Raw genomic sequence first — 27510 nt, 5'->3', positions numbered from 1 at the left:
GTAATTTTGCGCATGCGCGTTGTGAAAATTAATGGCTGTCAAAATAAAGTTTGCGCTGATATTTATATTTTTCTTCTAAATTTCCAGTATGAGGAAGTGACCGCAAGCATGTTGAATTGGTATTGGACTATTTTCACACCTTTTACAGTTTACCTGAACTTTTGAATATATGTCCTTCATTTAAATGCATAAGTTTATCGGTTGAACCAACTCCACCCACCTTTTTAGGTGGTGAAAGATAGTGTGCATTTCTACTTACAGGCGTTCATGTTTCTAAGGCAACAGGTGTATTGAATTGAAAATGATTTGTATGAGAACCAATATCTCCGAGACAAACAGAAGCATTGTCATACCAATCAAAAATTATACGGATTGTGTGTTTGGTTTGTGGTCACCTAATTTAGACAAGTGGGTTTCCTCATGTACTCCGGTTCCACCAACAACACAAGACCTAGCAAAAGGACTTCAGCGAACACGTTATATATTACCTTTTTGGACGTGTTAGCTTAAGAGAACGCCGTATCCAAACCCTACCAGAATTCGTGACATTTTTATGTCACGCTGTTATTTCACTTGTATGCATTGTACACACAAAATAACTATATCCTAAGGTAAATAAAGTAAAATGTAGTTCACAAACACATTTTCAAAACCAAAAAACGCTTTATAGATAGTTAATTTATCATTTTAATAAATCCGATTATAAGCATTCCTTAACTAGGTCAAAGTTGTGTTCAAATTTAATTACGTGACATCAAGATTTTCAGAAAATAACCATGTGACCTACATTTGACCTCACAAATGTAGTGTTTATTTTGCTGTTATTTTTTCTATTTTGAATAATTAGTATATAACTAATTACAAATTTGGAATAAATCAATTGTTTTTACTTATCAAAAGGTATTCTCAGCCTTACTGCAATTGGATTCAACTAAATGAACAATGTGAATCCGATACTATAAATAGAATCCATCGACGTCATCATGGTCATGTGATTGCATTGCATCATCACACTCAATTGATTCTGGTTGACTTTACTATGGGGGTTACGCCATAACTTGTAATGTGTTGTAAACATCAAAAAAATAAGTATCAACATTAAAGTTATGGAAGCCAGAACTACACAAGACCACACTCGTAATATCATAAAACGAGAGTGATTAATATAATGTTGTAATAACTTGGTTAACAAATGTTATTAAATGATAAGTTTTAAACCTACATGTTTGTTTTCTGAAGCATTGTCATATCATTGATGTTTTGCTGTCATATACCCAACTTTGAATAAATAATCTTGTTTCTTGACAACATTTTTCAGATGTGTAACTGTGTAGCATTATTTCACTTCAAAAAGCCTTTGTGAGGAATCCAACATATGACCAAAATATAAAAATCACTCAAATCTAGATGGAGAAAATAGGTTGCAGTGTTTTCAAAAAATAGGTTGCAGTGTATTCAAGTTGTCCACCAAATCTGAATTGTCCCATGTGAGTGAAAATGGTTTGGTTAGAGACTCTTTGATTTGTGTTTGATGGTATTGGTTGCAACTCTTCCAAATGTTGATCTCATTTACTGTGAATGTGCTGTCACTATGATCTTTAAGCAATATTTTGGTTGGCCTCTTACCACGGACCTATAAACCATTGACTGGCAACTGCCCCATATCGGTGAAAGGATAAGAAATAATAATTTACCCACAATCCTAAGCGCGCGCTCGGCAAATATCGAAAAATTCCGCCGAATCTCTGATTGGTGATTAACGGCGATCTTCGGTTATTCCCGCCAACTCTGCTAATAATGCCTTGTTCGTTATAGATTTAATTATGATTAATAACTGTGATATTAATCAGATTCAATTGGACTATTATCAACTCAAATGAAAGTACCGCGCATTTGAGTCAATTTTAATTAATGTTTTTCCTACATGTATATATTCGGCCGATGTCGGACGTCTCGAAATTGACCACACGGTAAGATCTCGGAATGAAATCCCGCTGCACGCGTGAGTTTGAGATTATCGCATTAACACAGATGAGAGTTGCCAATCCATGGTTTATAGGTCCATGCTCTTACTAAGTATTGATGAGTCACTAATCTTTGAAATTCATCTGCAATTGCAAAGGCATTCTGATTAGAGAATAATACACCGCTAATTAAGGTTTTTAGAATACTTTTCTTTACAAGGGCTAATGATATGCCCTATTTCAAAAGTATTCTAGTGAATTCAGTCACAAAAAAATCCCAGTCTATAGATTATTGTTTATGGTGACAATTGTTGAGTTTTATTTTATAAATAATTTTCAGTGCCAAAAATCCAAGCAAAACAAACTAATGGGAATTGTATCGCATTAAGAGCAAGCCATGAGCAGCTTTCAGCAGCTGGAGGCGATAGAACGTCTCATCAAATATACAGGCCTTAATAAGGCCAAGGCCAGGGACTACCTTGAGCGTAAGTATCTCTCTTGAGCAATATTGCCTGATATTTTAAATCATATCAGTTATTTTTCAAAAGATTTATTTTGTGTATAGTTAACCATTGATATATTCAATAACTTAATTGTTGGGAATCGGTTCCAGTTTGACTATTGATAATAGGTTTCAATCAAGTTATTACCGATTATCGATAGTGCAATCGGTCTTTGACAATACCCTAATCTTAGTTTTATTCTTGTACAATAACCCGCGACCCTTAACTAATGCTTATGTTATGCGTATGAAGTTATTTAGTGATGTTGTTGTTGCTTACGGCCATATTGTTAAAGATGAAAACTGAACACTTCCTATAATGTATAAATGAACTCAAAGGAGAAAATTTGCAGAAATCACCCTAACACCAATAACGAGAGGAAATAAGGAAACAACTTGCTGGTTGAAGTGATGATTGATTATAACCAAATTCAATCGATTGTTGCAGATTTCAAGCCCAACCAATCAATTTTCTATAATGATTGAACACTGGAACCTTATTTATTAATTGTAACAGTAGAAGAACATGTACAGAGTTACAGATAAGGTGCGTATATGCGTTAATACGCAATTAAAATCAACAAAACGCATTATCTTAAAAGGGTCACGAGTAACAAAACTCACAAGAAAAAGCGAAATACTCAAAAAAGTAAAAATGGACTCGTAATGAAATGCAAAAATTGGAGCAAGTGAGTGAAAATCAAATACAATTTTGTCAGTTTTCATTAAACTGAAGTGAGCGAAGTGCAATTTTTTTTTAAAAATTACAATCATAAAAAGAATAAAGAATGTTTATATATAATTATCCTTTTATCCATTTGAATATAATCTTGAACTGAATAAATATTGGACAATGGAAAATGTTCAAATACCTACTATTTATTCATCCGTTTTTACCAAGCAAAATTTATAATTTGTTATATTTCACCTTTCAACAGTGCTTATTACCACAAAAAACTGGTTGGCGATAAATTTGTTAATTCGCGGAACAAAACATCAATTTGGTGTGGCCTTATGGCATTATAGGTGTATAATAACAAACTTTTCATAACGGTAACCAGTTAAGATATGCGAAGGGTTGGTGGTGTTAGTAGTTTATACTCTGGGTCCCAGGGTTAGCACATTGAAGGGTCCCAGAGTGACAGTTCAACCACTGCAAACCTATCCTGGGAGGTTAACCAGTAATAGGTGCCTTCACCTCTGCAAGGAACTGACAACCTCTGTACATGCCAGGGGCAGTGGTACCACTGCGAATGGTCGTAGAAAGGATATCATAACCAATCACAACAGAAGTGACCTGCTCCGCCCGGTAATCGAACCCAGCTTGTCCGATTCACAGTCCAATGCTCTACCGATTGAGCTAACTGGGCAGACATGCGAAGGGTTCATAACAAACTGTGCTTATGTACAAAATTGTTGTCATAGAAATGATTAGTTTAATTTATATCAAGAAGAACCATCCAGCTGTTACATATTCATTTTTTAATTAGCATTCTTTACTGTTCAATTTATAGCAACCTTGGTGTTTAAATGTAATGGAGCTAATGTCAGGTTATTTGTTACTTGATATATTATTTTCAAATGAAAGGGCATTTCAACCCTCTTGCCTTAGCCAATACCTGACTTCTTCAAAGGAGAGACCCTGGTTGTTTCACCAAAAAAAGCCTCTCAAATTCCCAATTAAAAAAAAAAAAAATTAATTGAAAATCTCACAATCATAAATGATGTTTTTGACTGATATATTTACTGCTTTAATGATATCTTACTTCATTGTTCCTTAATGTTTCATTTTTTTTCTCAAAACTAAAAAAACATGATTTATCCCTCACAAAAAGGACGAGGGTGTCTTCCCAATAACTGGTAAAAAGGCCCTAAATAAGGGCGTTTATTTATTTGATTATTTCTACCTACTAGTAAATTAATGTAACTGTATACACTTGTAGCATTTACATATATATATATATATCCTTCTTCTTGTGGGTTGTTCTGAGACATTTGTGAGGCAGTCAGTGACAGCTGACCATCTGTTACCTGAGGTTTACCTGTACACTACAGGCCAGTTCTTTACTCCTAGCATAGGAAAACAAATGAATAGATAATGATGCACAGAATTCTGAGTGCTGATTAATATAAGTGTTGTTGTTTTTTAAATTAGTAAAACCCAAGCAGATAATTCAGCTGTTTCAAGATTACTTTTAATTTATTTTTATGTTATTTTGTTGTGTCAAGCAACGATGAAGCGACTGCCTTCAGATGCACTAACATTAAGAAAGTAGGCATTTATTTTTTATCTTCTACAACAATAAGTCAGCACCTTGCCAGCCGACTTCATCATTTAGAAATCTAAAAAAAACACTAGCTTTTTCTTGTTACATAATCACGTTGCTAGAGGTAATTCACACATTTATAGAAAGTCTTCGATAAAAGTGGTGTTCTGATGATCGATTATAATAAATCGAAAACTGATTTGTTGAGACAGAAATCGGCAACAATGAATTGTATTTGGTCAAAATCGATCATCGATTCAACCTGGGAGTTGTTTTTCTTCTTTCCTCTCAGTCTATGCTTTCGGTTAGTTTTTGCCAATTTTCATCTTTGAGTTCATTTATAAATACATTCAGAAGTCTTTGTTATCGTTAACAAAATGGCCGAAAACAACAACAACACTAAAAACACTGAACATTAAGTTATTGTAGCCGTTTTTCTGTAATGATTTCTGACAATCTTATCTGTTCCCCCAATGAAAGTAAGTTTTATATTTAAATAAACATCTATCAGTGCTATTGAATATATATGAAAAAGCAAAACATTCTTCATGCAATATTCAAGACAACCGTAGGTAAAAGCTATGCCAAGTTTATGCCAAATATTTTAGTTTTCATGTTGAATAAAACAAAAATAAAGAACTTTTTAGTTATTGTAGTTATTGCTTCTATATTAGCTAGAGCATATAAGTGAACTTCTAAATAACCCACTTAATAAAACCAATTAATGAATTCATGGAAATTTGGCATTTGATATTGTCGAAGGCTTTCTGAATGATTAAATCATGCAGTATCCGTCCTCAGTGATCCTATTAGCGGAAACATGAGTGAAAACACTAATAACTAATTCATCACATGGCAAAAATCAGCCATCTATCTTTTCAATAAGATTTGTTTACTATGGCAGACCTGACTGTTCAGCACATAGCTTTATATTTATGGGAAGTTTAATTGTCTATTGTGGACAAGCGTGATGTGATTTTGTTGAAAGATCATAGTACTTAACATTAATATAAATAATAGGCTGTGAATTACAAAATACTTAAAATAGAAAGAATAATTAGAATACTGTTTATAGGGATTTTTATGCAATATTTATATAAAAATTATTTGATAAGGAGATTTTTTTCTGTTTTTAAATGACTATTGTTTGTTCTTGTGCGGACATTAAAGATAGGGAATAACTTATTTCTTCTGTAATTATCATTTATTAAGATCGTTGAACCGAGAGGTCAACTTTGAAGTTTATTGAACCAAACCCAAAAATAGCTTTAAGTTCAGAAACATTGATTAAACATAACTTGTATAGGGATTGCATGATACATAGACATGATAGATGCTGCTAATAAGTGAGAAATATATATAAATCGGGAGATCTGGTGTTTTGAACATAATTATAACTCCTGCTTGCCAAGAAATTGTTGACTGACTCACCTTTTGTTATGTACAGTGGTTAGTTTTCTCCTTTTTGTAAAATTGTATGGAGTAATGTGGTAAACATGTTTACATTGAAACAATCAGTGGGAATATCATTTAATTAGCTTTAAGGTGACTCAAGTGGCAATAAAAAATGGAATTGAAAAATAACTGAGGTTGGATTTGTGTTATATGGTGAGTGTTTAACTTGTTTCTCATACTTTCATTTCTAATTACGACATTTACCCACAGAGCAGTATATTGGCAGAGTTTTACATTAAATAATTGAAAAATAAAACAAAAGAAATGAAGAAAATTGTTATACAACTTATATTATTCTGTTCGACTTTTTTAAAATTTCTCGGCAGACTGTCTCTACCTAGAAAATGCCATGATAATGTCTGATTGAACAATTTTATATTCAAGTTCGGCTATTTGGTTGGCAATTGAGACTCATATGCTATAAAAATAGAGTGCCAAACTTTCAAAAACATATAATTTATAGCTATCCCACTCCTATTTCAGCTGATTCTTTGGAATTTATTAACTTTCAACACATACTTGATTGTTATTTATATCTTCTGAATGAAACAAACATGTCTGAGTTAACATACAAAATGTTTTTCGAAAGACAACTAAATTTATTGAAATTACTGCAACACAATTTCGCTGAGTAAATCAGAGTAGTATTAAATACAGATTATGAGATATTGATATCATACTTATGAATTTGAAGCTTCATCAAAAAGTCTAATGTAATTTTCAACACAAAAAAAAACGAAAATGTCCTTGTAAACGTGCATGCCTTATTAGTCACCAAAGATCTTTGCGTGGATCTATTTTCTGATTCTGCACCATACACAATGATAACCTTCACTCGAAACTCTAAAAAAAAGAAATTTATTTATTTATAGCATTCCTTCGGCTGCCATTTTCGAGCACCTACTCACATCATTCAAGATTTGGAAAATGTACCCTATATTTACAAAGACAGCTAGTGGGATGAAATTCATTTCTGTCGAAAGTTTTGTATTGACAAATCCAAGTCACGTTTTCAGTGAACCATTTTAATAATTTACATAACAGGGTTTGTATACAGCTATGATGCAGCAGTGTTTCATATTTTTTACTTGAATTTAGCGGATTTTTAAAAGTTGCTGAATGGTGAAAGATGGGGTTCTTTTTAAGCGCACAAAGTTCTCAAAAAGACATGAGTCCTGCATGTTTAATAGGACATATTTATACATATTGGCATTTTATTGAAAATATTCAATAATCTCAATTGCTATATAACTGTGTCCAAAATATACCAGGGCCATATGTTCGGCTAATAAGCGCAACAAAATTAGCTTTTGGAAAGAGTTAATTATCTGATTGATTCACACTTTTAAGTTGTCATGTAGTTCCAATCTTCATTTTTAGCTTGATTATTTGAAGAATAAGGAGGGCTATCCTACTTGCCCCAGCGTCGGCGTTCATAACTCCATATTATCCTTAAAGTAATGGCCCCTGATTGACTTAGGTTAAAGTTTTAGGGCAGGTTAAAGTTTTAGGGCAAGTTCGGATTTACACATAAGTCCAAAACCCTTCATTTAATTGACTTAATACTTCACACCGTGGTTCAGGGCCATCACACAATGAGGTTAGATAACTCCATATTATCCTATATACAAATTATGGCCCCTGATTGACTATGGAACTTAGGTTAAAGTTTTAGGGCAGGTTTGGATATTTATTAATAACTTCTATACCCTTCATTCAATTGACTTAATACTTCACATAATTGTTAAGGACCATCACACGATGAGGTTACATAACTCCATATTATCCTTAATACAAGTTATAGCCCCTGATTGACTTAGGTTGAAATTTTAGGGAAGGTTAAAGTTTTAGTGCAAGTTTGGATTTTAATAAAAAAACTTTTATACCCTTCATTCAATGCCCTTAATACTTTGCAGAATTATTGACGACCATCATACAACAAGGAACATAAATCCATTTTAACCCTAAATAAAAATTATGGCCCTTGAATGATTTTTTTTTTTTAATTTTTTTTTTAATTTCTTTTGAAAGGCACATTTTTTTGTATTCTTAACCACATTTTCATTATGGGAAAACAAGTAAAAGGGTTGGTATTGAATAACTTAAGTAAGGGTCTACATATTGTGACCAGACGTGGTATATAGGAAGAGTTTATAGAGACCTTTCCTGAGATTGTGTTTTGGGCCCAAGAGTTATTGTCTAGGTCAAGGTCACTATTGCTATAAATAGAAATATGGTTAGTACTGAATAACTCAAGTAAGGGTTAAAATTGTTTGACCAAACTTGGTACTTTTATGCAGTGCTTTCATGGATTGCCTTTTGGGCCCCTTGGGTCAAGGTCACTGTTACTAAAAATAAAAACACTGTTTCAATTATGGTTGACATACTGTGACCAAACTTGATATGTAGGAAAAGTATTTCCATGGGATTGTGTTTGGGGCCCTTAGAATCAAGTTCACTGCATGTTACAAAAATAGAAGAAAGCGGTTGAAACTGAATCTCTTCTGCCAATCATTAAAAACCTGGTTTTGTCACATTGTGATTCTTGTTCATTTTTTAATTTGATTGTTTTATTGCTTTTGACAGCTTTTGACAGGCACATATTACATCATTATTGTATTCACTTCTAAGTCAAAGCGGCGTAGTCGAGCACGCTGTCTTACGACAGCTCTTGTATTAATAGCATTTGTCCTTTTTAACTGTATATTTAAAATTTAGAAGACAAGCTCAGGACAAAACATTTTGTAGAAAAGTTAATTAATACATATAAAAATGTTGCAACATTACTGAATTCAATTTCTCAAGTATCTCGAGTATTTGAGGTCTATATTATAAGTCATCTATAATACTGTAATCATATCCTTCCCTAGGGAGTAACTGGAACGTTGAAACAGCCCACACGATGTACAAAAAGACAAAATCCAGTGGTGGATATCAGCCAGGTGGGGCTGTGCCCAGCGCAGGGATCCAGTACCAGCCCCATGGCATCACACCCCGCCACCCGATTCCTGTGGCAACCACTGTGCGGCTTCCAGCACAGCAGGCCATGTACCCCCGCCCCACCAGCTACCGTATATCAGACGGTCTGGGGACGGCTATGTCAGGGATGGGGCCGGCGGCCGGAGATATTTATCCTGCTTTTCTACCTCAGCAACATGTGCCTAAGTTCCCTGTGAACAACGCTCCAAAAGAGATTGTCATACCCATACAGGTAATTATATATAGCTGCATGATCTAGGGTTTTAACCAGGGTTTAAAAAATACAGGGTAATGCAAAAAATGTGCTGAGGGAGAAAAGGGTATTTAAGGTCAGGCTGTGAAGAATTTGAACATCATGAATTTGACAGAAAGTGTTACGAATTGTGCTTAATTCAAGTAATATTAGGTATCAAAAATGCCAAATGTGTCAATTTTGTATGAGTTTATTATCATTATACATTATATTAAACAAGAAAAGAAATATAAGGGCAGAAGGGTGCAATGAAAATAAATCAGGGTGCAGCATGCTTCCATAGCTCTCTAGCTATAACCCTAAACTGTGCATGGCTTATTGACTAGATGAAATTAGTTGTTTCAGTGATAGAAATCACTAGAATGTCTGCTGCAATCATTGGAAAAACAACTTTCTTCATCTAGTATAAATTGAAAATGTTTCTGATCAATAAATGGAATTAAACAAGAATGTTATTTTGTATCATTTGTGATATTGAATTTTTATTTATGATTATATCAAATTTCATTGGAAAATGTTTATAGTACTAGACTAGGCTCATTTGACAATTAAGTTGTTCAGTTTTAAAAATTGAAAACAGTTTGCAGTTTTTATTGAAATATAATTTTAAAGCAAACAGTGTGGTTCAGGTTAACAGGTAGACAATATCCTACTTAATGTCTTTGAATAGGAATAAAAGTACAACATTATTGAATCCCTTTTTTGTAGGGATGCAAATGATTGTTCGAATATTCGATCGAACATTTGGTAATCGAATGTCAAAATCAGTATTCGAATATTCAATGTTTTTGTTGAAATTAATAAACTGTTTGACTACAACTGTGTTTTTCGTTTGTCTTGTTTTTACAACGAGTGGCCCCTTATGCCAGAGGTGTGAACTTGATGACGCTTTAGTCACGCGTCATATCGGATATATGGTCGGTAACTATAAACAGTCCCTGTTATTTTGCATTTACTGGCTGTTGAAAAAGTAACATTAAACACATTCCAATTATTTTGGGTACATTTAAATGACCATGTCAATTAAGGGTTTAAGAGATCGGATGTGTTGTCTTCACTGCTAATCAAGCTTGGCGATGTTGCTCAAATCGCATTGATGATACATAGGACATGTGCTAGTTATGTGCTTTAAACTGTTTTCCTTGTTTCGATATAAGGCTCTTGCTTTGAAACATCACTGTATGGTTTAGCGTTTAAGGATAATGTCCTGTATTGATGTACAATACATAAGTCAAAATCGACGCTTGGCCATGGTGTCGTTTTCTATAAATATATTACGTAAACATCAATCCCAGAACAAGGCTGGAAGTCACATGTTGGAGCATATTGTCATTTACCCGGGAAAATACGAAAATCCCAGATCTTATTTTGCATTATTTACAAATATGAACACACAGGAATTGAAATAATTCGTTTTTTTGTTTAAAATGTATCACTTTTTCATGGGATATATTCCGAAAAATGGGGAAATTCATAGGCTAAATTGTGCAACAATAAGTGTCCGTCGCGTGTACTGGATACAACAGAGAAGGGTAACAGGGCCCTGATTATTACTACAGTAGATAATAGTTTACTACAATTCTAAAAGGTTAATTTTGGTATTCGAATATTCGATTGAAAGAATGATCAAATATTCTAATATCACTTTTGCCATTCGTTTGCATCCCTACTTTTTTTTATCAAACGTACTACTATACTTGATGGACGCTTGCCTTGCTTAGTTGTCTAGATGTTTAAGTGTAACAGGTTACATTAGGGGTAACAGGTTACATTAGGGTTTTAAGCTAAAGAGTTATGGAAGGGTGCTGCACCCTGTCCATTTTGGTAGCACCGTTCTGCCTTCATGGAGACCACCATGGGCACACTTCTGCCTTTATAGAATGAAATGCTAAATGACTGTCAAATATTTCTTTGTATTATATTTTATGTTTGAATTAAACTTATATCATTATAAATGTATGCAAACTTTACATATTTGGCTCTTGAAACCTTATATCACTTCAATTGAGCACAATCCCTAGCATTTTCTGTTAAGTTCTTATTGTTAATGTTTTCTTCCTTAGCACCCAATCCCTCTTCTGTAGCAGCCTGCCCTTCTTAAAACCTGGCTAAAACACTATTACATGGGTACTTGTCACAAGAGTACAGGTCACCACCCATCATTCTTGTTGCCCGTTGTGTTTTATGCCAAATACACCTAGTTTTCTGTTGTTATCAGCATTGTAATTATCTTGTTAGAAAGAATTTGTTTTATCTGCCGGTTTATATTTGCAGGTAATTACTGAAATTGAAACAAATAAAATTAAGATAAACCAGTATAATTGCACATTTTAAGAGGTATTTCCCATTAAATTCATGTCTAGAAAATGAACTAGATCTAAGATAAAAGCGTTCCTAATTGAAATTTTGTGGCTGCTAAATCCTCTTAATTTACCAGTGCAAAATAGTATCAACTTGTGTTAAGGTATGAGTGATATACATGTATGTGCTGTATGGTTTTCAGGTAGAGCGCCCAAGGCCAGTGGTGGAGAGGCAAGCTGCCCAAGCAGGAAGCGCAAGTATAAGGCCGCCCCCTGCCATCTATCAGGCCCCTGTCCGCCCATCCTCCCAGCCTCAGGGGCACACTCAAATTGACCCCCTGCCAAAGTCCCAGTCCTACCCCGTCCCCATGCGGCCCAACTCTGGAAACCTAGGCAGGAGTGACAACACCCATGTTGTGAAGGCAGGGTTTGTAGTTGGGAGCCAGGAGGGACTGCAGGCCCCAGGGGAGAGTGGCAGCAGGGGACCCAGCCCCACCCAGGGAGAACTGCACAGGGAGAGCAAACAACAGGATGAAAGGTTATCTCCTCCTAAGATGCCTTCTGGCAATTGTTGTAAGTACACTAAACTAACTATTGACAGTTTCAGCTTACTGAAGTAGCTTTGTGAAGTTGGAATAACATGCACCTGTTTTTCTTTGAATGTTATTTTCATATTAAAACATTTTTTTATGCCCCCGAAGGTGGGCATATTAAAATCGCACCGTCCGTCCGTCCATCCGTCCGGTTCTGTAACTTTCCCTTGTATGGACAGATTTTAAAATAACTTGCCACATGTGTTCCACATACCAAGACGACGTGTGGCGTGCAAGACTCGTGTCCCTACCTCAAAGGTCAAGGTCACACTTAGTGTTTATTCACAATGGAGTGCTGCATATAAGGACATAGAGTATAGGTTGTCGTGTCCGGGCTGTAACTTTCTCTTGTATGGACAGATTTTAAAATAACTTGCCACATGTGTACCACATACCAAGACGACGTGTCGCGTGCAAGACCCGTGTCCCTACCTCAAAGGTCAAGGTCACACTTAGTGTTTATTCACAATGGAGTGCTGCATATAAGGACATAGAGTACAGGTTGTCGTGTCCGGGCTGTAACTTTCCCTTGTATGGACAGATTTTAAAATAACTTGCCAAATGTGTTCCACATACCAAGACGACGTGTCGTGTGCAAGACCTGTGTCCCTTCCTCAAAGGTCAAGGTCACACTTAGTGTTTATTTACAATGGAGTGCTGCATATAAGGACATAGAGTATAGGTTGTCGTGTCCGGGCTGTAACTTTCTCTTGTATGGACAGATTTTAAAATAAATTGCCAATTGTGTTCCACATATCAAGACGACGTGTCGCGTGCAAAACCCGTGTCCCTACCTCAAAGGTCAAGGTCACACTTAGAGTTTATTTACAATGGAGTGCTGCATATAAGGACATAGAGTATAGGTTGTCGTGTCAGGGCTGTTACTTTCCCTTGTATGGACAGATTTTAAAATCACTTGCTACATGTGTTCCACATACGAAGACAACGTGTCGCGTGCAAGACCCGTGTCCCTACCTCTAAGGTGAAAGACTAAGTGTTTATTCACAAGGGAATTCTGAATATAAGGACATAACAGTGTAGGTTGTCAAGTATGGGTGGTATTTTTTTATGTTCAGAGGCAATTTAAAATAACTTGCCATATGTATTTGACACGTAAAGGCAAGATCAACTTTTCATGTACTGACCTTGTTCGTAGGTCAATGTCACATTCGGGGGCATTCGTCACATACTGTGACAGCTCTTGTTTTAATCTGATTACATTTGTCAAACTTTGAAACGAAACAAAATGCCGAAATTCTAAGATTAGTGCTTGACCCTGCTGTATAAAATCCAGAATTTTGGCATGTGGGATTATGCTTGTAACTGTACCTGGAGATTTTGAAGCCTGTATTTCAGCATTAACAATAAAACATTGATATGACAAAATCTACAGATCCACATAAAGCACATAAATTTATATTACTGTATTATTTTCAGCACCAAAAATTCTCAAGCGAGGCATATCAAAGATTTCCGAGAATTCTTTTCTCGTTGATCAGGAGAGGAAGAATGTTTTACATGACATCAGCGAGGATTGCCATGACCACATGTATGTTCAGACATTCACACTGCCGGACATCTCTGGGTATAACGACGACTTACGGGAGTTCCTGGAGAAGGACCTTATCGAGATATCCACCCTCGTCTCCCTGGAGCAGGCTGGTATGGGTTTTCCACTCTTGCCATACCACTCACGCCATTGAAATCATTTTTTTTGAAACAATGTTCATGTCATTATATGATTGTTACCCGCAAGCCCTCATATATAAACATAAAACAATACTCAGATTTTTTTACAACCAGAGGTTGATTTGGGCTTGTGTTAAATTCAATCACTTCACGCACATGATGTTTTAAACCACCTTTCATTCTATGTATTCAATACAAATATCTCTGAGCAAAAGTGGATACACCGTAATTCGCCTTGGAGTTCCATAATTATTTTTGAAAAATTTATTTTGCGTACCTAATTTGCGGACACCCAAAGGTCATCAGTCATAACTTTCACAGTTAACCTAAACAAGTTTCACAGACAATTATTGATCTTTATCATTACAATGTATTTGCCTGGCTAGATTACCGTACCCATCAACATCACTACAACTCAATTGGTTACTAACCATCCTAAACGATTTATTGCCTGTAGAAAGAGGAAGTGTGAAATATTTATTAGAGATTTAAGAAACAACAAGGGCAATCAGAGGATTAAGAAAACAAGACATGACATGTTTGTACCACATTTATAGACTCTCTGAAGCAATAATAGTACAGTTATACTGATTGAAACCATCAATAGAACAATAAAAGTCAAAACATTCAATGATACAGGTAACAATTAACGTGATGAATTAAAGTTAGAAGTGCAATTTACTGAGTTTACAATAAAAAAACACCACGCAGAAACATTCATCGCATAAAAATCCCTTGAGGGTATAACTTTGAGTTATGTAACGTCACACGATGTGACCTTTTGATCTGAAGCTGATAGAAGGTGTTTATTCATTTCAATGCATGTGTAAACTCGTGTTGTTTGGGATTTTTATTAACTTGATGGACGATTTACACTGATAGGCATAATAAATAACCATTGATAACTACGGATAAATTAAAAGTAGTCATACGCAAAAACACGAAAAAGGGCAGGTTTTGTTTTTATATCGGACATAGATAAAATGTAAAAATGGTAATTTTATATGAATTCGGACACAAAAAAATTTAATTATTTTAAGATGTCTGAACTCTAAGGTGAACTACGGTACATAAGATGCTGAAAACAGCCTTTAAATTTGAAACAACACCTGTGTTATAAGTGAGTTAATTTTGATAAATTAGACAAACAAAACTTTCCAATATGGCTACTAGGCATGTGTGTAATTCTGGGCAATTGTGCAAGTTGTTTAAGAATAACTATGCATTTAACTGTTTTTAAGCATTTAATTTCCACCAAACTATTCTGGGTGTTTATCACACATTGTCTTAGTTTGATACAAATTGCTCTTAAGTGTTCATACTTAGCAAAGGAAATTACTTTGCAACACCTGTCATTTTAATGCAGAATGCACAACTATTTGGATGCTTTTTTAGGGTTTCTGAACTTCAGATTTATTCTGGAATCAGGCTTGAGAGCTTTTAACTTCAGACTATTGTGCAGTTGTAAAGAGTGTTTTGGGAATGGAGGATTTCATCAAAAACAGTAGGAAGCACCTTGAAATGAATATAATAAAATGGCTTCAGAAACAATTTTAAAAGGGGCTTGAATCCCTCATACTCTAACAGACCCCAGGCTATTTTTCTGTTAGAGACCCCACTTTAAGAGTGGGTATTTGAGCTCACCAAACAGGATTTTTTGTTGTTGTAAAATGAATGTATTAGGTGTGTGAAATTTTAGGCACTTTCTGGAATAAGGCACTAGCCAAGTATGTATATATATATTGGTTGCATTTTGTAAACATATACTTCTTATGACTTTAATTCTCTTAATGATGACATAACTGTTGTTTTTTTCCTGCAGGTCGCCTGAACTGGTGGGCGGAGTTAGGGGTGTGTCAGCGCATGTGGCCCATGGCAACTAGCGGCGACGGCAACTGTCTTCTGCATGCTGCGTCACTTGGTAAATGATTAAACCTGATGGAATCTCAGATTTGAAAACACTGTTAATAAAGACAGAATAACCAAAAATGTGGAGCAGGGCTTCTAAAAGTTTAGAACCTCAATCGATGTGGCAATTCGTAAGAGGGCTCTAGAGCCAGCATAGCCGATTCAGATAGTCGGTGATATAAGCTTAATTCTTCAAAAGAGATTCTCATCGAGTTCTGCGGCGTTTCTAACAAGAACGACTGCGATCTTAATTAACTGTGGCCGGTGGGAAGCGGTCAGACGACAAAAATTGTAACATTATTATGATTTATTTGCTTAATGCTTCTACTGTGGGTCAACATTCAATTGATAATCTTGAATAATATTATATATCTAGATTTATAATCGGGGCTTCTAGCAATAAGTGTGATATCAACAACGATTTTTTCATTTTTGCGAATTAAAATGACAAGCGGCGCACTCAGCTTTCAGACTATGTAGTTAATCAAGCGTGACACTGTTGATATATGGCTAGGTTAGTTATTTCGGATTTTTAATGCTTTCGCGGATTAACAATGACAAATGCATTTGTCTTTAAAACCATTTTTAACCAGCAATGGTTCTTTATTACAATTTAAATTTAACAGTTTTGTAATCAACAAACGGATATATCATGTAATGATCGACGACGACATAGCATATTGACATGGACCAATTTTAACACTAATCAAGATAGCTGCAAGCACATAATTAACATATGCTTTGTTTAATTGTGTCTTCTGCGACCTACCAATACACGTGATTGGACCGATTGCAAGCGTCTGCTAATTAACAGATAGGCTATAGAGTGATCAGCGTAGCGGAAAAAGCAGCCGGTCACATTGGTGTGATGGTAATGGTAACTAAGACACTTTTATGACCTATTGGGGGTTGTTTCGAATGTGTGAATGACCTATGAATATTAATTTTGTGTATTACAATTTCTACAACTTTTACTGTTTGTTTAAATAGTTGTTTTGGACCGAAATTATAAAAAAAATGAAAAAATCTTGGACCGATTTTTTTTACACTTTTTGAAACTGAAATCGGTCTGGCTTGGTCAAAATCGGTCCAGACCGGCAAATTGCCGGTTTTTAGAAGCCCTGATGTGGAGGTATTGTCATAGCCTTGTTGTTGTCTTTCTAAGCATAATTGTGCACATACTTTATCTTGAGATCATAAATGAATGATTATTTAAGATATTCCGATAGAATTAAACCAACATGTTAACAATTGAAATTTGCAAAAAGGCCAATCACTCTAGCTTAAGTGATTTTGTAGCTATGCCCCATGGCCAGCTTTAATTCAGAAAAAGAAATAAGGAATCTGACCAAAAAATAAGCTAGTTATCTGATAGCTCAATTAAATATAATGTAAAATTTTGATACCTGGTGGCCCATTTAAGTGTTTGTATTATTCAAAAGCGTATCTTTGCTGACTACTTATATGTCAAATAAATGACCAAAACTGCATTAAACATACAGTGTAAATTTCTGCTCTTTAATAGGGATGGCAACGAGTAGTAAAATTAATACTCGAGTACTCGGACGGTCGTTCGATCGAGTACTCGAGTACTCGGGTACTCGATTACTCGGAAAAATTGAATATGTGTTCGCAAAGACAAGATTGTGTATACATGTATTGTTAATGACGTATATTGTGCGTTGGTCTTATTATTGGTCATTTTCACCTTTAAAGTAAACTTTCATTACGTATTTTTACTATTTTAACAAAAAATGATATAAAAAGGAAACAAATGTTGTTTCAGGCTTTTAATTTGTCTTATTCGTTTCATTTTATACAAGAATGCACTGCAGAAATGAACAACAATCAGAATTACAATGACAAAAAATTAATAGCATCCATAAAAATATTCAATACGAAGTTCAGTTGTTGAGTTGTTTACTCTACAAAATTTTTTTTTTTTTAAATTATAGTTTTTCGTACTGTGTAATTGTTGTTTACCTCATTAATATTCATAATTCTTGATTTAATATCAACCAATCAATTGTGATAATCATTGCAAAAATAGTTAAAATGCGCCCATTAAAAAATCAATTCTCGTAACGGTCGAATTGTGTAGGTGAAAGTACCGCTATCAAAACTTCGCTAATTGACATCAGTGTTAATTTGAAATAGGGGTCCTTTGTTGACAGTTTGCAACTATCATAACAACTGTCAACTAATTGATTGAGGTCAATTGTGTACACAGTGGGGATTAGAGGGACCGTAAATTGTCCTCTTGGCAACTAACCAGATCTGATATTTTGTCTGTTAATCGTGTATTTGGTGATTTTTATAGATTTTTTTTTTTTTCCGAGTACTCGAGTAGTGATTTGGTACTCGAGTACTCGGACGTTCGATCAAGTACTCAGGTACTCGTTGCCATCCCTACTCTTTATTCCAATTAAAAACAGACATGAAAATGCGGTTTCTACCAAACTTTTCTTATTTTACATATAAAATTGGTTTCTTCGCATCTCCTCTTACGTTTTTCATGCGATTTCTACCAAACTTTCACAGATTGATTATCATAAAGTGAAGCAGCGCATATTGTCGGGCTTTCCCGATTTGACCAATTTTTGAAAGAGTTATTGCCCTTTGCTTATTTTACATTTAAAATTGGTTTCTTCACAACTGCTCTTACGTTTTTCATGCGATTTCTACCAAACTTTCACAGATTGATGATCATAAAGTGAAGCAGTGCATATTGTTGGGCTTTCCTGATTTGACCATTTTTTAAAGAGTTATTGCCCTTTGCTTATTTTACATTTCAAATTGGTTTCTTCGAAACTCCTCTTACGTTTTTCATGCGATTTCTACCAAACTTTCACAGATTGATGATCATAAAGTGAAGCAGGGCATATTGGCGGGCTTTCCTGATTTGACCAATTTTGAAAGAGTTATTGCCCTTTGCTTAATTTACATTTAAAATTGGTTTCTTCTCAACTCAACTTACGTTGAAGACTATAAAGTGATGCAGGGCATATTGTCAGGCTTTTGCAATTTGACCGTATTTGAAAGAGTTATTGCCCTTTCTTAATTTTACGCATTTCTTATGTTCCTGAGAAACTACCCTTGCCATTGATTGGCTTTCGTTACAAAAAATGCCCCATGAGGCGGGGGATATAGCTGTCTGTGACCGCTCTTGTCTGCCTAATTTTTACAGTTTCTTATCTTCAAACAAAACCCTTTCAAATGTACCAAAATAATAGATGGTCATGTGTCATCCAAAATTCACATATTTGTGGGTCTTGTAGCTTAAATGGAGGGATCAGCTTGGTGTGATCTTGTTATAAGAATATTATAAAATAAGAAAAATAAGAGGATGATATGTTATTTCGAGAATACTTTATTAAGGTCAAAAGGAAATGATTTGAATTTTTAATGATTTTCACTGCCATGTTTTTAGCTATGTGGGGTATACATGACCGTCAGTTGATGCTGCGTAAGGCCCTGTATGATACTCTGACAAAGAAGTTCTACAGTAACGCCCTCTACCGGCGTTGGCGACTACAGCAGACTCAGACTAACAAACAGGTAAGTTACCAGCCAGATTTCACGGGTTTCCAGTATTCTCGAAGAAATTATATAAATACCAGTAGCATTCGTATAAGTATCAAGGATTGACAATTTAGAATGAAATGGATCACCAGAAAATTCTGGTTTTATAAGTAACAGGGTTAGTAGGTGACCCGATCTGGGCTTAAACAGGGCAAAGGAAATCTGCGCCGGGCATATCAGGTCACCTACTTACCCCATAATTTATAATACCTATACCTGGAGGCTTGATATTGATTGATTTCTAATCAGGTTTAAACTCATTCTGACTCAATATACACTTTGTATTAAATTATACTACAGATTAAATGCTAAAATTAGTATATATTTGTTTAAAGTACTTGAAAATATGTTACAGAAACTTGTCCAATAATGTTAAAATCTGCATCCAGGATTTTTTTTTAAATGACTGTGAAATATTGAATGCGTTTGTTGACTAGGAAGATCGAAACTAGATTTGATTTAAGGAATGTGTATGTGCAGTACATTTATTTATTTCCTTTATAGCATTTACTAATTGGTCAATGAAAAGAAAACCATAAGTGAAACCTATACATGTGTACATGTATATGACATATGTGCATGTACATGTGTTGATTATACTTTAACATAATTATTTTGTACATGTGTGGATTATGCCATAAATACATGTACATGTGTAGATTATACCTTAGGTTTGATTATACCTGATACATATGTACATGTACATGTGTAGATTATACCTTAGGTTTGATTATACCTTAGGTTTGATTATACCTGATACATATGTACATGTACATGTGTAGATTATACCTTAGGTTTGATTATACCTGATACATATGTACATGTACATGTGTAGATTATACCTTAGGTTTGATTATACCTTAGGTTTGATTATACCTGATACATATGTACATGAACATGTGTAGATTATACCTTAGGTTTGATTATACCTTAGGTTTGATTATACCTGATACATATGTACATATACATGTGTAGATTATACCTTACATATATGTATATTATACCTTATTAATACATGTGTGGATTATACTTAATACATGTTTATTATGGTGTTTCAGGCTGGCCTGATATTCTCAGAGTCTGAGTGGAAGGCAGAGTGGGACAACGTTCTACGGCTGGCTTCCACAACGCCCCGCGCCCTCCCCGGGGTCATTCCCCGCAACAACAGCTGCTGTGATAGCCTCATCACATCATCATCATCCAGGTATTGTAGCTGGCAATATGGTAATATGGTTGAAGAGGCATTAGAGCTTATACAGTAGCATTGTTGTGTAGAAATAAGTGTTGAATTTCTTTCTTGAACTGAAAAATCTTGTCTGTTAATTAATCTTTATATAGTTACGTAGTCACTTGCAATGGATTGTGATGTCGTTGTTTTTGTAGACAAATCCTGGTAGGCTGTTAGGGGATGATATAGTCTGGTAGCATTTGTGCAAATTTTGTAAATTCATATATAACACAAGATGGCACAACTTTTTATATAGGAACTTTTTATCATTGTTTAACCGAGTTCATTGACTCTTTGTAAAGTGTAAATGAACCGTTTTCACCTACATGTAAATGCAGCTCTGATAAGACCTTGGACAAGGATGCTGACTCTGACTCGCCTGTAGTGTATGAAAGCCTGGAGGAGTTCCATGTGTTTGTGCTTGCCCACGTTATCCAGCGGCCAATCATCGTGGTGGCGGACACAATCCTTCGGGACGCCAGTGGCGAGGCTATGGCCCCCATCCCGTTTGGCGGGATTTACCTGCCCCTGGAGTGTGAGGCCACACAGTGCCATAGGTTAGTGTCCAGTAAGGGATACATGTGCAAGTGTTTACTCATCGGTCTTTTTAAAAATCCTTCTTTAGGCTACCTGCATAGTTTTTGGCCACTTTGTGCTTGCATAGATAGGCCCTGTATTGCTCATGTTCATTGGTCATAAAATCCTTATGAAAACACTATGATACTGATGTGACTAATCTGGTAAGTTGGTTTTTTAGGAATGAATACCTAGGTTGGGCCTTTCACATTTTTAACATGTTTATTTTTAATTTTTGTAATACATAGAATTTGAGCTATTTTAATATAATTGCTAGAGTCATTTTGATGACAGAATACAAAAGTTTTTAACTGTTTCTTATTAACATGAAACTTCATACACAAATGACCAGTGACAATACTCACATTTGTAGTAAGTCCCATAAATTGGCTTTTATTATTGTAAAGTCATTCTGCATGAACATCTGGCCCCAATTTCTTGAAACTTCTTTTGCTTAACAGGCTTCAGTGTTGTTTAGCAAAATTCTCACTTTATACTGATTTGTTAAATAAAACTTATTATTTTGTTATTAACAGACAGGTTAATTCAGTAAATAGTAAAAAACAAATTAAAAAAAAGTTAATTCTAAATAGTTTTTGAGAAATAGGCACATGGATAAAAACTGACAGACATTTGCATCTGCTTGCCTAAGTTTTTAGGTTCTCTTGAGTGGAAAAAAATAATTTATTTTTCAAAAAATGAAGACTCTTTTGAAGTTGTAGCAGAAGAATGTTCATGTAGCTTGTAGAATTTCGTCATCTGGTTTTCTGTTAACAAGAAGCCCTATTACAGATCGCCGCTGTTGTTGACGTATGATGCGGCTCACTTCTCTGCCCTGGTGCCAATGGACAACATACAAGGGGAGGAGGATAGATCAAGTCTTCCTGGTCAGTGCTCAGACTGTAGTAGATACTTTGATATCTATTCTAACCATTGTTGAGACCTTCAGTTGAATTTTTATTACAAGAACGAAGATCACTGCTAATTTAAAAGCTAGTTATATTTCACTTCAATTTACATTGTCATTAAATGCCATCTATTATAGCTTTGTATATTGGCAATGTTCTAATAAAGAGCTCCAGCTGCATTTAAAAAGGGCTGGGTAGAGTTTTGAAATGGCAAGCAGCTTGATCCGCATAGCAGCAGATTGGGGTGGGCATAGGAAGGTGGCACTACTATCACGAGTATTACGCAATATGTCTCAATTATGAAAGTGGATGACAGGGCGGTCAATTATTGGTGGTGATTTTGATAATAAAAAGGGCACTAACAGAATAGAAGGCAATAATAGAGCAATTGTGAAAAGGTATTACCTAGTTTAAAGAGGGCAGGGCGATTAAAAAAGGGGCAGACCGCCCTAAAAAAAGTGAATTGAATATGTTATATATAACATTTACTTGACTTGACTTATTATGAAAGAAATAATCGGTATTAGATGTTAATGTAGATTAATTAACATTAACATTCCTGCTATTTCAGTTGCCATTCCTGTTGTAAGTTCTGAACTGAAGATCCTACCTCTACACTTTGCCATAGATCCTGGCTCGTTCTACAACTGGGAGAAGAATGATGGCCAGTTCATGATGCCGGACGAGCAGAAGATCAATCTGCTTAAGAAATACATGGACGTTGAAAAGCTGCCAATTTGTGGGAGCTATGGGGAGAACAATAGTGATAAATACTCCAGTGGGTCGTACGATTCTGATGACGATAGAGGAAAAAAGAAAGATAAAAAGGGAAATTCTGTCTCAAAACAGTTTGGCAGTTTTGGTAAAAGTGTTGGAAAGAAATTGAAAAATCTGGGAAAAGGTAATAAAGAAGAGAAAAAGGGAAGTTTACGAAACTCTAGTTCACAAAATTCTCGTATTCCATTGACTATCTCTGCCCTTGCTGATAACGAACAACAATCTATATGGTGCTGTAAGCTTGCCTTGAAAAGGAGCGAAACACACCAGAAAATGGTGGATAATTACCTGTATGATGCTGAGGAACGCTATAAGGCTGATGTAGCTGCTAACCGGATAAAACCGCGAGACGGTGGTCCTGTGGTACCACACAGGGTGCAATGTATCACCAGTGGCTGTAATCTATATGGATCAGCTGATACGAGCTATCTGTGTTCTAAATGTTACGCTGATCAGAAGAAATTGCAGATAGATCACGAGAAAGAAAAACATGGACGCTCTAGGGATAAACATCATGACACTATGGATGGGACTAAGATTGGTAAATCAAAGTTTTATGACATGAATAATGACAAAAATGAAAGAAATTACAACAATGGACGGGATTCCCAAAATTTGAACCAAAAGCCGCTAGCTGATCTGAATTCCCAAGGCAAGGGACAGAACTCCAGCATGGCTCAACAAAAGCAAAGGCCACAGACACGGACTCCTTCCCCAGACTATGACAACGTGGTGTACCCAAAACTACCCCCTCATCAACAAGTAGAAAAAGTTCCCATAAAACCTGTGGTTAGTAGACCAGTGAGTTCCAATGTGGTATCTTCTACAGTTCCTGGTGGTAGAAAATGTCGAAACACTTCATGTACTTTCTTTGGAAATGAAAAATACGACAATTATTGTTCTTCTTGTTATAAGGAAATGCAAAAAGATTTAATAAGATTGTGATCACATTGCTTTATCACTAGCAACTGGTCATCATTGAAAGTATTTTGTTTCAAAAGAAATATATAATTTTTTAAACTTGGCCAACCTGCTATTGGTCTAGTCTGATAATAGTCATTTAGAGATTGTTAGTATTATCTTACAAATTGAAATATATCTAGAAAGTTATTCGCATTAAAGCTAAAAGGTGTTTTAATTATTTTGAAGTTTTTCTTCCTTTCCAGTTTTGTCAGTTGTCAGTTTTTCTACGATTTTAGCTTTGAATATAATATGTCCATAAAAAAATAATAAAAAAATAGTGGTAACAAATTGTTTCGGTGTTAAGTGAAATTATTTTGTTTGTCTGTTTCGTGAAGAAAAACATTTGGGTATTGTGATATAACTTTTAGACTTGGCCATGACTCTAAAACCACCCTAAATATTCACATTAAACTATGTTAACATGTGACCAATAGCAATGCCCACATGTGTAGCAAGACCCTAAATTCTGATTCTGATAAGTGTTAAGTTATGACCCTTTGTTGTCAGAAAAAATGTTTAGTAAAAACTTCAAGCCTATTATCACTCAAAAACGGTTATGATATCTACATGAGACTGTAAATTTGTATTGCTAATGACAATACACACATGTCAAGCCATTCCTGTAACCATGGTGATAAATGCGTGAGTTACGGCCCTTGATCATGTGCTGTTGTGAAAAAAATTCAATCCTGGCCTTGAATCAGAAATACTTGCGAGATATTCACATAAAACTTGGTACACATTTTACCAGTACTGATAAGCCCACTTGGAACAAAACCCATTACTCCTGTTCAAAAAGTTATCAACTATGCCACTTGATCAACATTATAGGAGAGGAGCCTAATTGTGCTTTTGTTCAGAACTCCGTGTGTATAGAGGGCACAGCTTTCTTGTTTTTTTTCATAGTTCTTATATTGCTTTTAATGTCTAAAAAATGTTTCAAGAAAACAGTTGTTCTAAACACAAATTTGTTGAAGTTTATCCAATTCATCCTTCAGTGTAATATTTGACTGTGATTTATTTAAAAAGGAGCTTTAATCATTACATATCATAATTTAAATAGAGGTATCGCATAATTGTATGGTTTTACATATACAAATTTTGACTTCACCATTTATATATACATATTGAAATGGTTCCAAAACAATATTTATTGTCAACTGTTAAATGTTTGCAGTATGTGAATGATAGCATTCTCCCTGTTTTTATTTGTTACATAATTTTATTATATGCTTTCCTGTTGTTTATGGATTTGTCAAACAGTGTAAATGTTAATTTATAATTTCATTGTTTCAACAGTTAGCTCGGTCTTATGTCTTAATCAAATCTTCGCGCGTACAGGGCTGACAATTTTAATAACGTCATTTCTGAAATGACTTAATGTTTACATACAATTTGGTGCGCTTATATAAAGAAACTACTAATGTCATATTTTATCTGTTATAGAGTATAATAAAAAAAACGAAAAATTGTTTGTAGCATTGCAATAATTCTCAACTTGTTAACACCATAAGTAAACATTTCACTCATTGCTGTGAAATATAGCATTTGGTGCAACTGGGTGATTATATATATTTTACACTGATACAAACATTTATCCTCTGTATATATTATTTTAGTTTCATAGCAAACTCATTTGTTATGTGTTAAGTAAATTGTGAAGTCTAATTCATTTAATGTTTGTAACTTAGACAAAGCTGCAGTCAGATATCATTTTGTATTAAACTATCAATGTGCTTTATATTCCTGGAAATTCCCGAAATTATACTGAAGCAGTGTAGCAGTTGAAATTGAAAGCATGGAATTGCGATTTAAATAGACTAAATGGGTTGATGAAGGAATGGATAGCACTACCTTTTTTGACAATTTCCAGGAACAGACGCAATATGCCTTTTTCTTAATTTACCTCAGATTATGTGAGTGTGTGCAAGTGTTATTTTTGAGTGTATATTTAACTTTATAGATGGTGCACATACATGCCATATTTATACTAGTGTTTCTTTTTAAGTGAAAAGCACTGTATTAAGTATATATGTTGTTAGAAAGTGTATTGTACCAAGCAATCTAGTCTACATTTTACCTATAGAATGACACAAACAATTTTTTTTTAAATGGGTATATTCATCCTCTGCAGGGTGACATAGGGATGGATTAAATGTCAGGGGGATTCTCTCGGGGTTGATATGGCATGTATGAGTGCATCATGTCTTATTGCATGCTTTTTGTGCTATTTGAATTGTCCAACATTGTATTTAGCATTTTCTTGGGAGCATTCAAGTGGCAGTCAATTAGATATACCGGATATAGATCAGAGTTGGTAGTCAATTATTCAAGCCATTTGTTATAATATCAATTTCTTTTAAGTATTACTATTGAAATGAGTAAGCACGATGATATTTTATTTCACACCTGTAAAGTTTCTGTCTTAAATAATCTAAGATTGACCATAAAATATGGAGACTCAGACAAATTTCTGTATTAAATGTGTTTTTTTGGTTCCATTTGATGCAGGTACATGTACCTAGAGTGCATTGGTAATTCTACTCCGCAAAACTACGCAAATGAAATAGAATGTTTGCAGGCAAATTTATGTGCTTTTTTTTATAAGAAATATTAAATATGTTTATAGTAAAAGAAATTTATATTCCTAAGACAGTTAAACTATGATTACTTCTTGTTGATAGAATAAAGATACATCACACTCAACTGTCTTGTGCCATACAAACTTTATGCAAGCAATTGAAAGTGAAACAAACCTGCAGATCAGACGACTTACATAATATTTTGTACCGGTTATATAGTGGATTTCAACATCAAAGATTGTCTTTCAAATAATATGCTATATTCAATGTTTGTCCTGGAGTTTTATTCCATTTACAGTCTTCACGATAATATCTTACATAATGTTGCCCATTAAAGCTGTTTAAATGAACCTGCACAGAGCAACTCGCACTTGCCCAAACACATTGTTAAAATAAAATAAAAATTCCAAAACTATTTTAACAAGACCTATTGACTATAGGTATGTTGTTTTTTTGTTCTTGAACATAAAAACAGACGTCCAATTAATCGATAAGGTTGGCGTGACAATTGTTATTGGTTTTAAAAAATGTGTAAATTTTCTTTGATTTAGGTTCAAAGCATTCGCCATTGTAACATATTACCTTATTTTTATTTGATTTTTTGTCTGCCTGCACCAAATCTTTAGTTTGACTTGTCCCTTCTGCCATGCTGACTGAATTTTCAACATGCCCTTTGGCAATTTTACTTGTCCCTGGCTTTGGACAAATGGTTTATCGTGGAGACTGCATTTATTGTGATGAGTTCATAAACCAAATGATTGTTATTTATTTTTTGACTACTTGTTATTGTGTTATGTCTTCATTTTCTTATGCAAAATATATGATTAAAGTTCATACTGCTGGCCTCATGGCACTTGTTTTTTGTATTGAAGTTCAACCGACATTCTTTACAATGCTGTTGGTCATTTTCATTTCGCCATGACCCTTTTTTAATGATTTCCTGAAATTCAGTAAATTTTACGAGGTTTAAAATTTACAATGCCA

The 27510-nt window shown here is 34.7% G+C and overlaps 1 protein-coding gene across 2 annotated transcripts; it reads left to right on the top strand.

Annotated features, from left to right (window-relative positions):
• LOC128227655 (OTU domain-containing protein 7B-like) lies at positions 1–27370 on the top strand. Of its 2 annotated transcripts, XM_052938393.1 has the most exons (11): positions 1–119; positions 2305–2449; positions 9059–9399; positions 11924–12293; positions 13751–13975; positions 15825–15923; positions 19341–19468; positions 20551–20696; positions 21059–21277; positions 22089–22183; positions 22776–27370. In XM_052938393.1, the coding sequence occupies exons 2-11, from the start codon at positions 2362–2364 to the stop codon at positions 23924–23926; spliced, it is 2862 nt and encodes a 953-aa protein (XP_052794353.1). In that variant the 5' UTR covers positions 1–119; positions 2305–2361; the 3' UTR covers positions 23927–27370. The 2 variants fall into 2 exon arrangements, with proteins under 2 accessions (XP_052794353.1, XP_052794354.1); XM_052938394.1 differs by lacking the exons at positions 1–119; positions 2305–2449 and adding an exon at positions 6084–6341.
• The last annotated feature ends 140 nt before the right edge of the window (positions 27371–27510 follow it).

This window comes from Mya arenaria, chromosome 3 (assembly GCF_026914265.1).
Source record: "Mya arenaria isolate MELC-2E11 chromosome 3, ASM2691426v1".
NCBI lineage: Eukaryota > Metazoa > Mollusca > Bivalvia > Myida > Myidae > Mya > Mya arenaria.
This window is presented reverse-complemented; position numbering and strand designations above follow the sequence as displayed.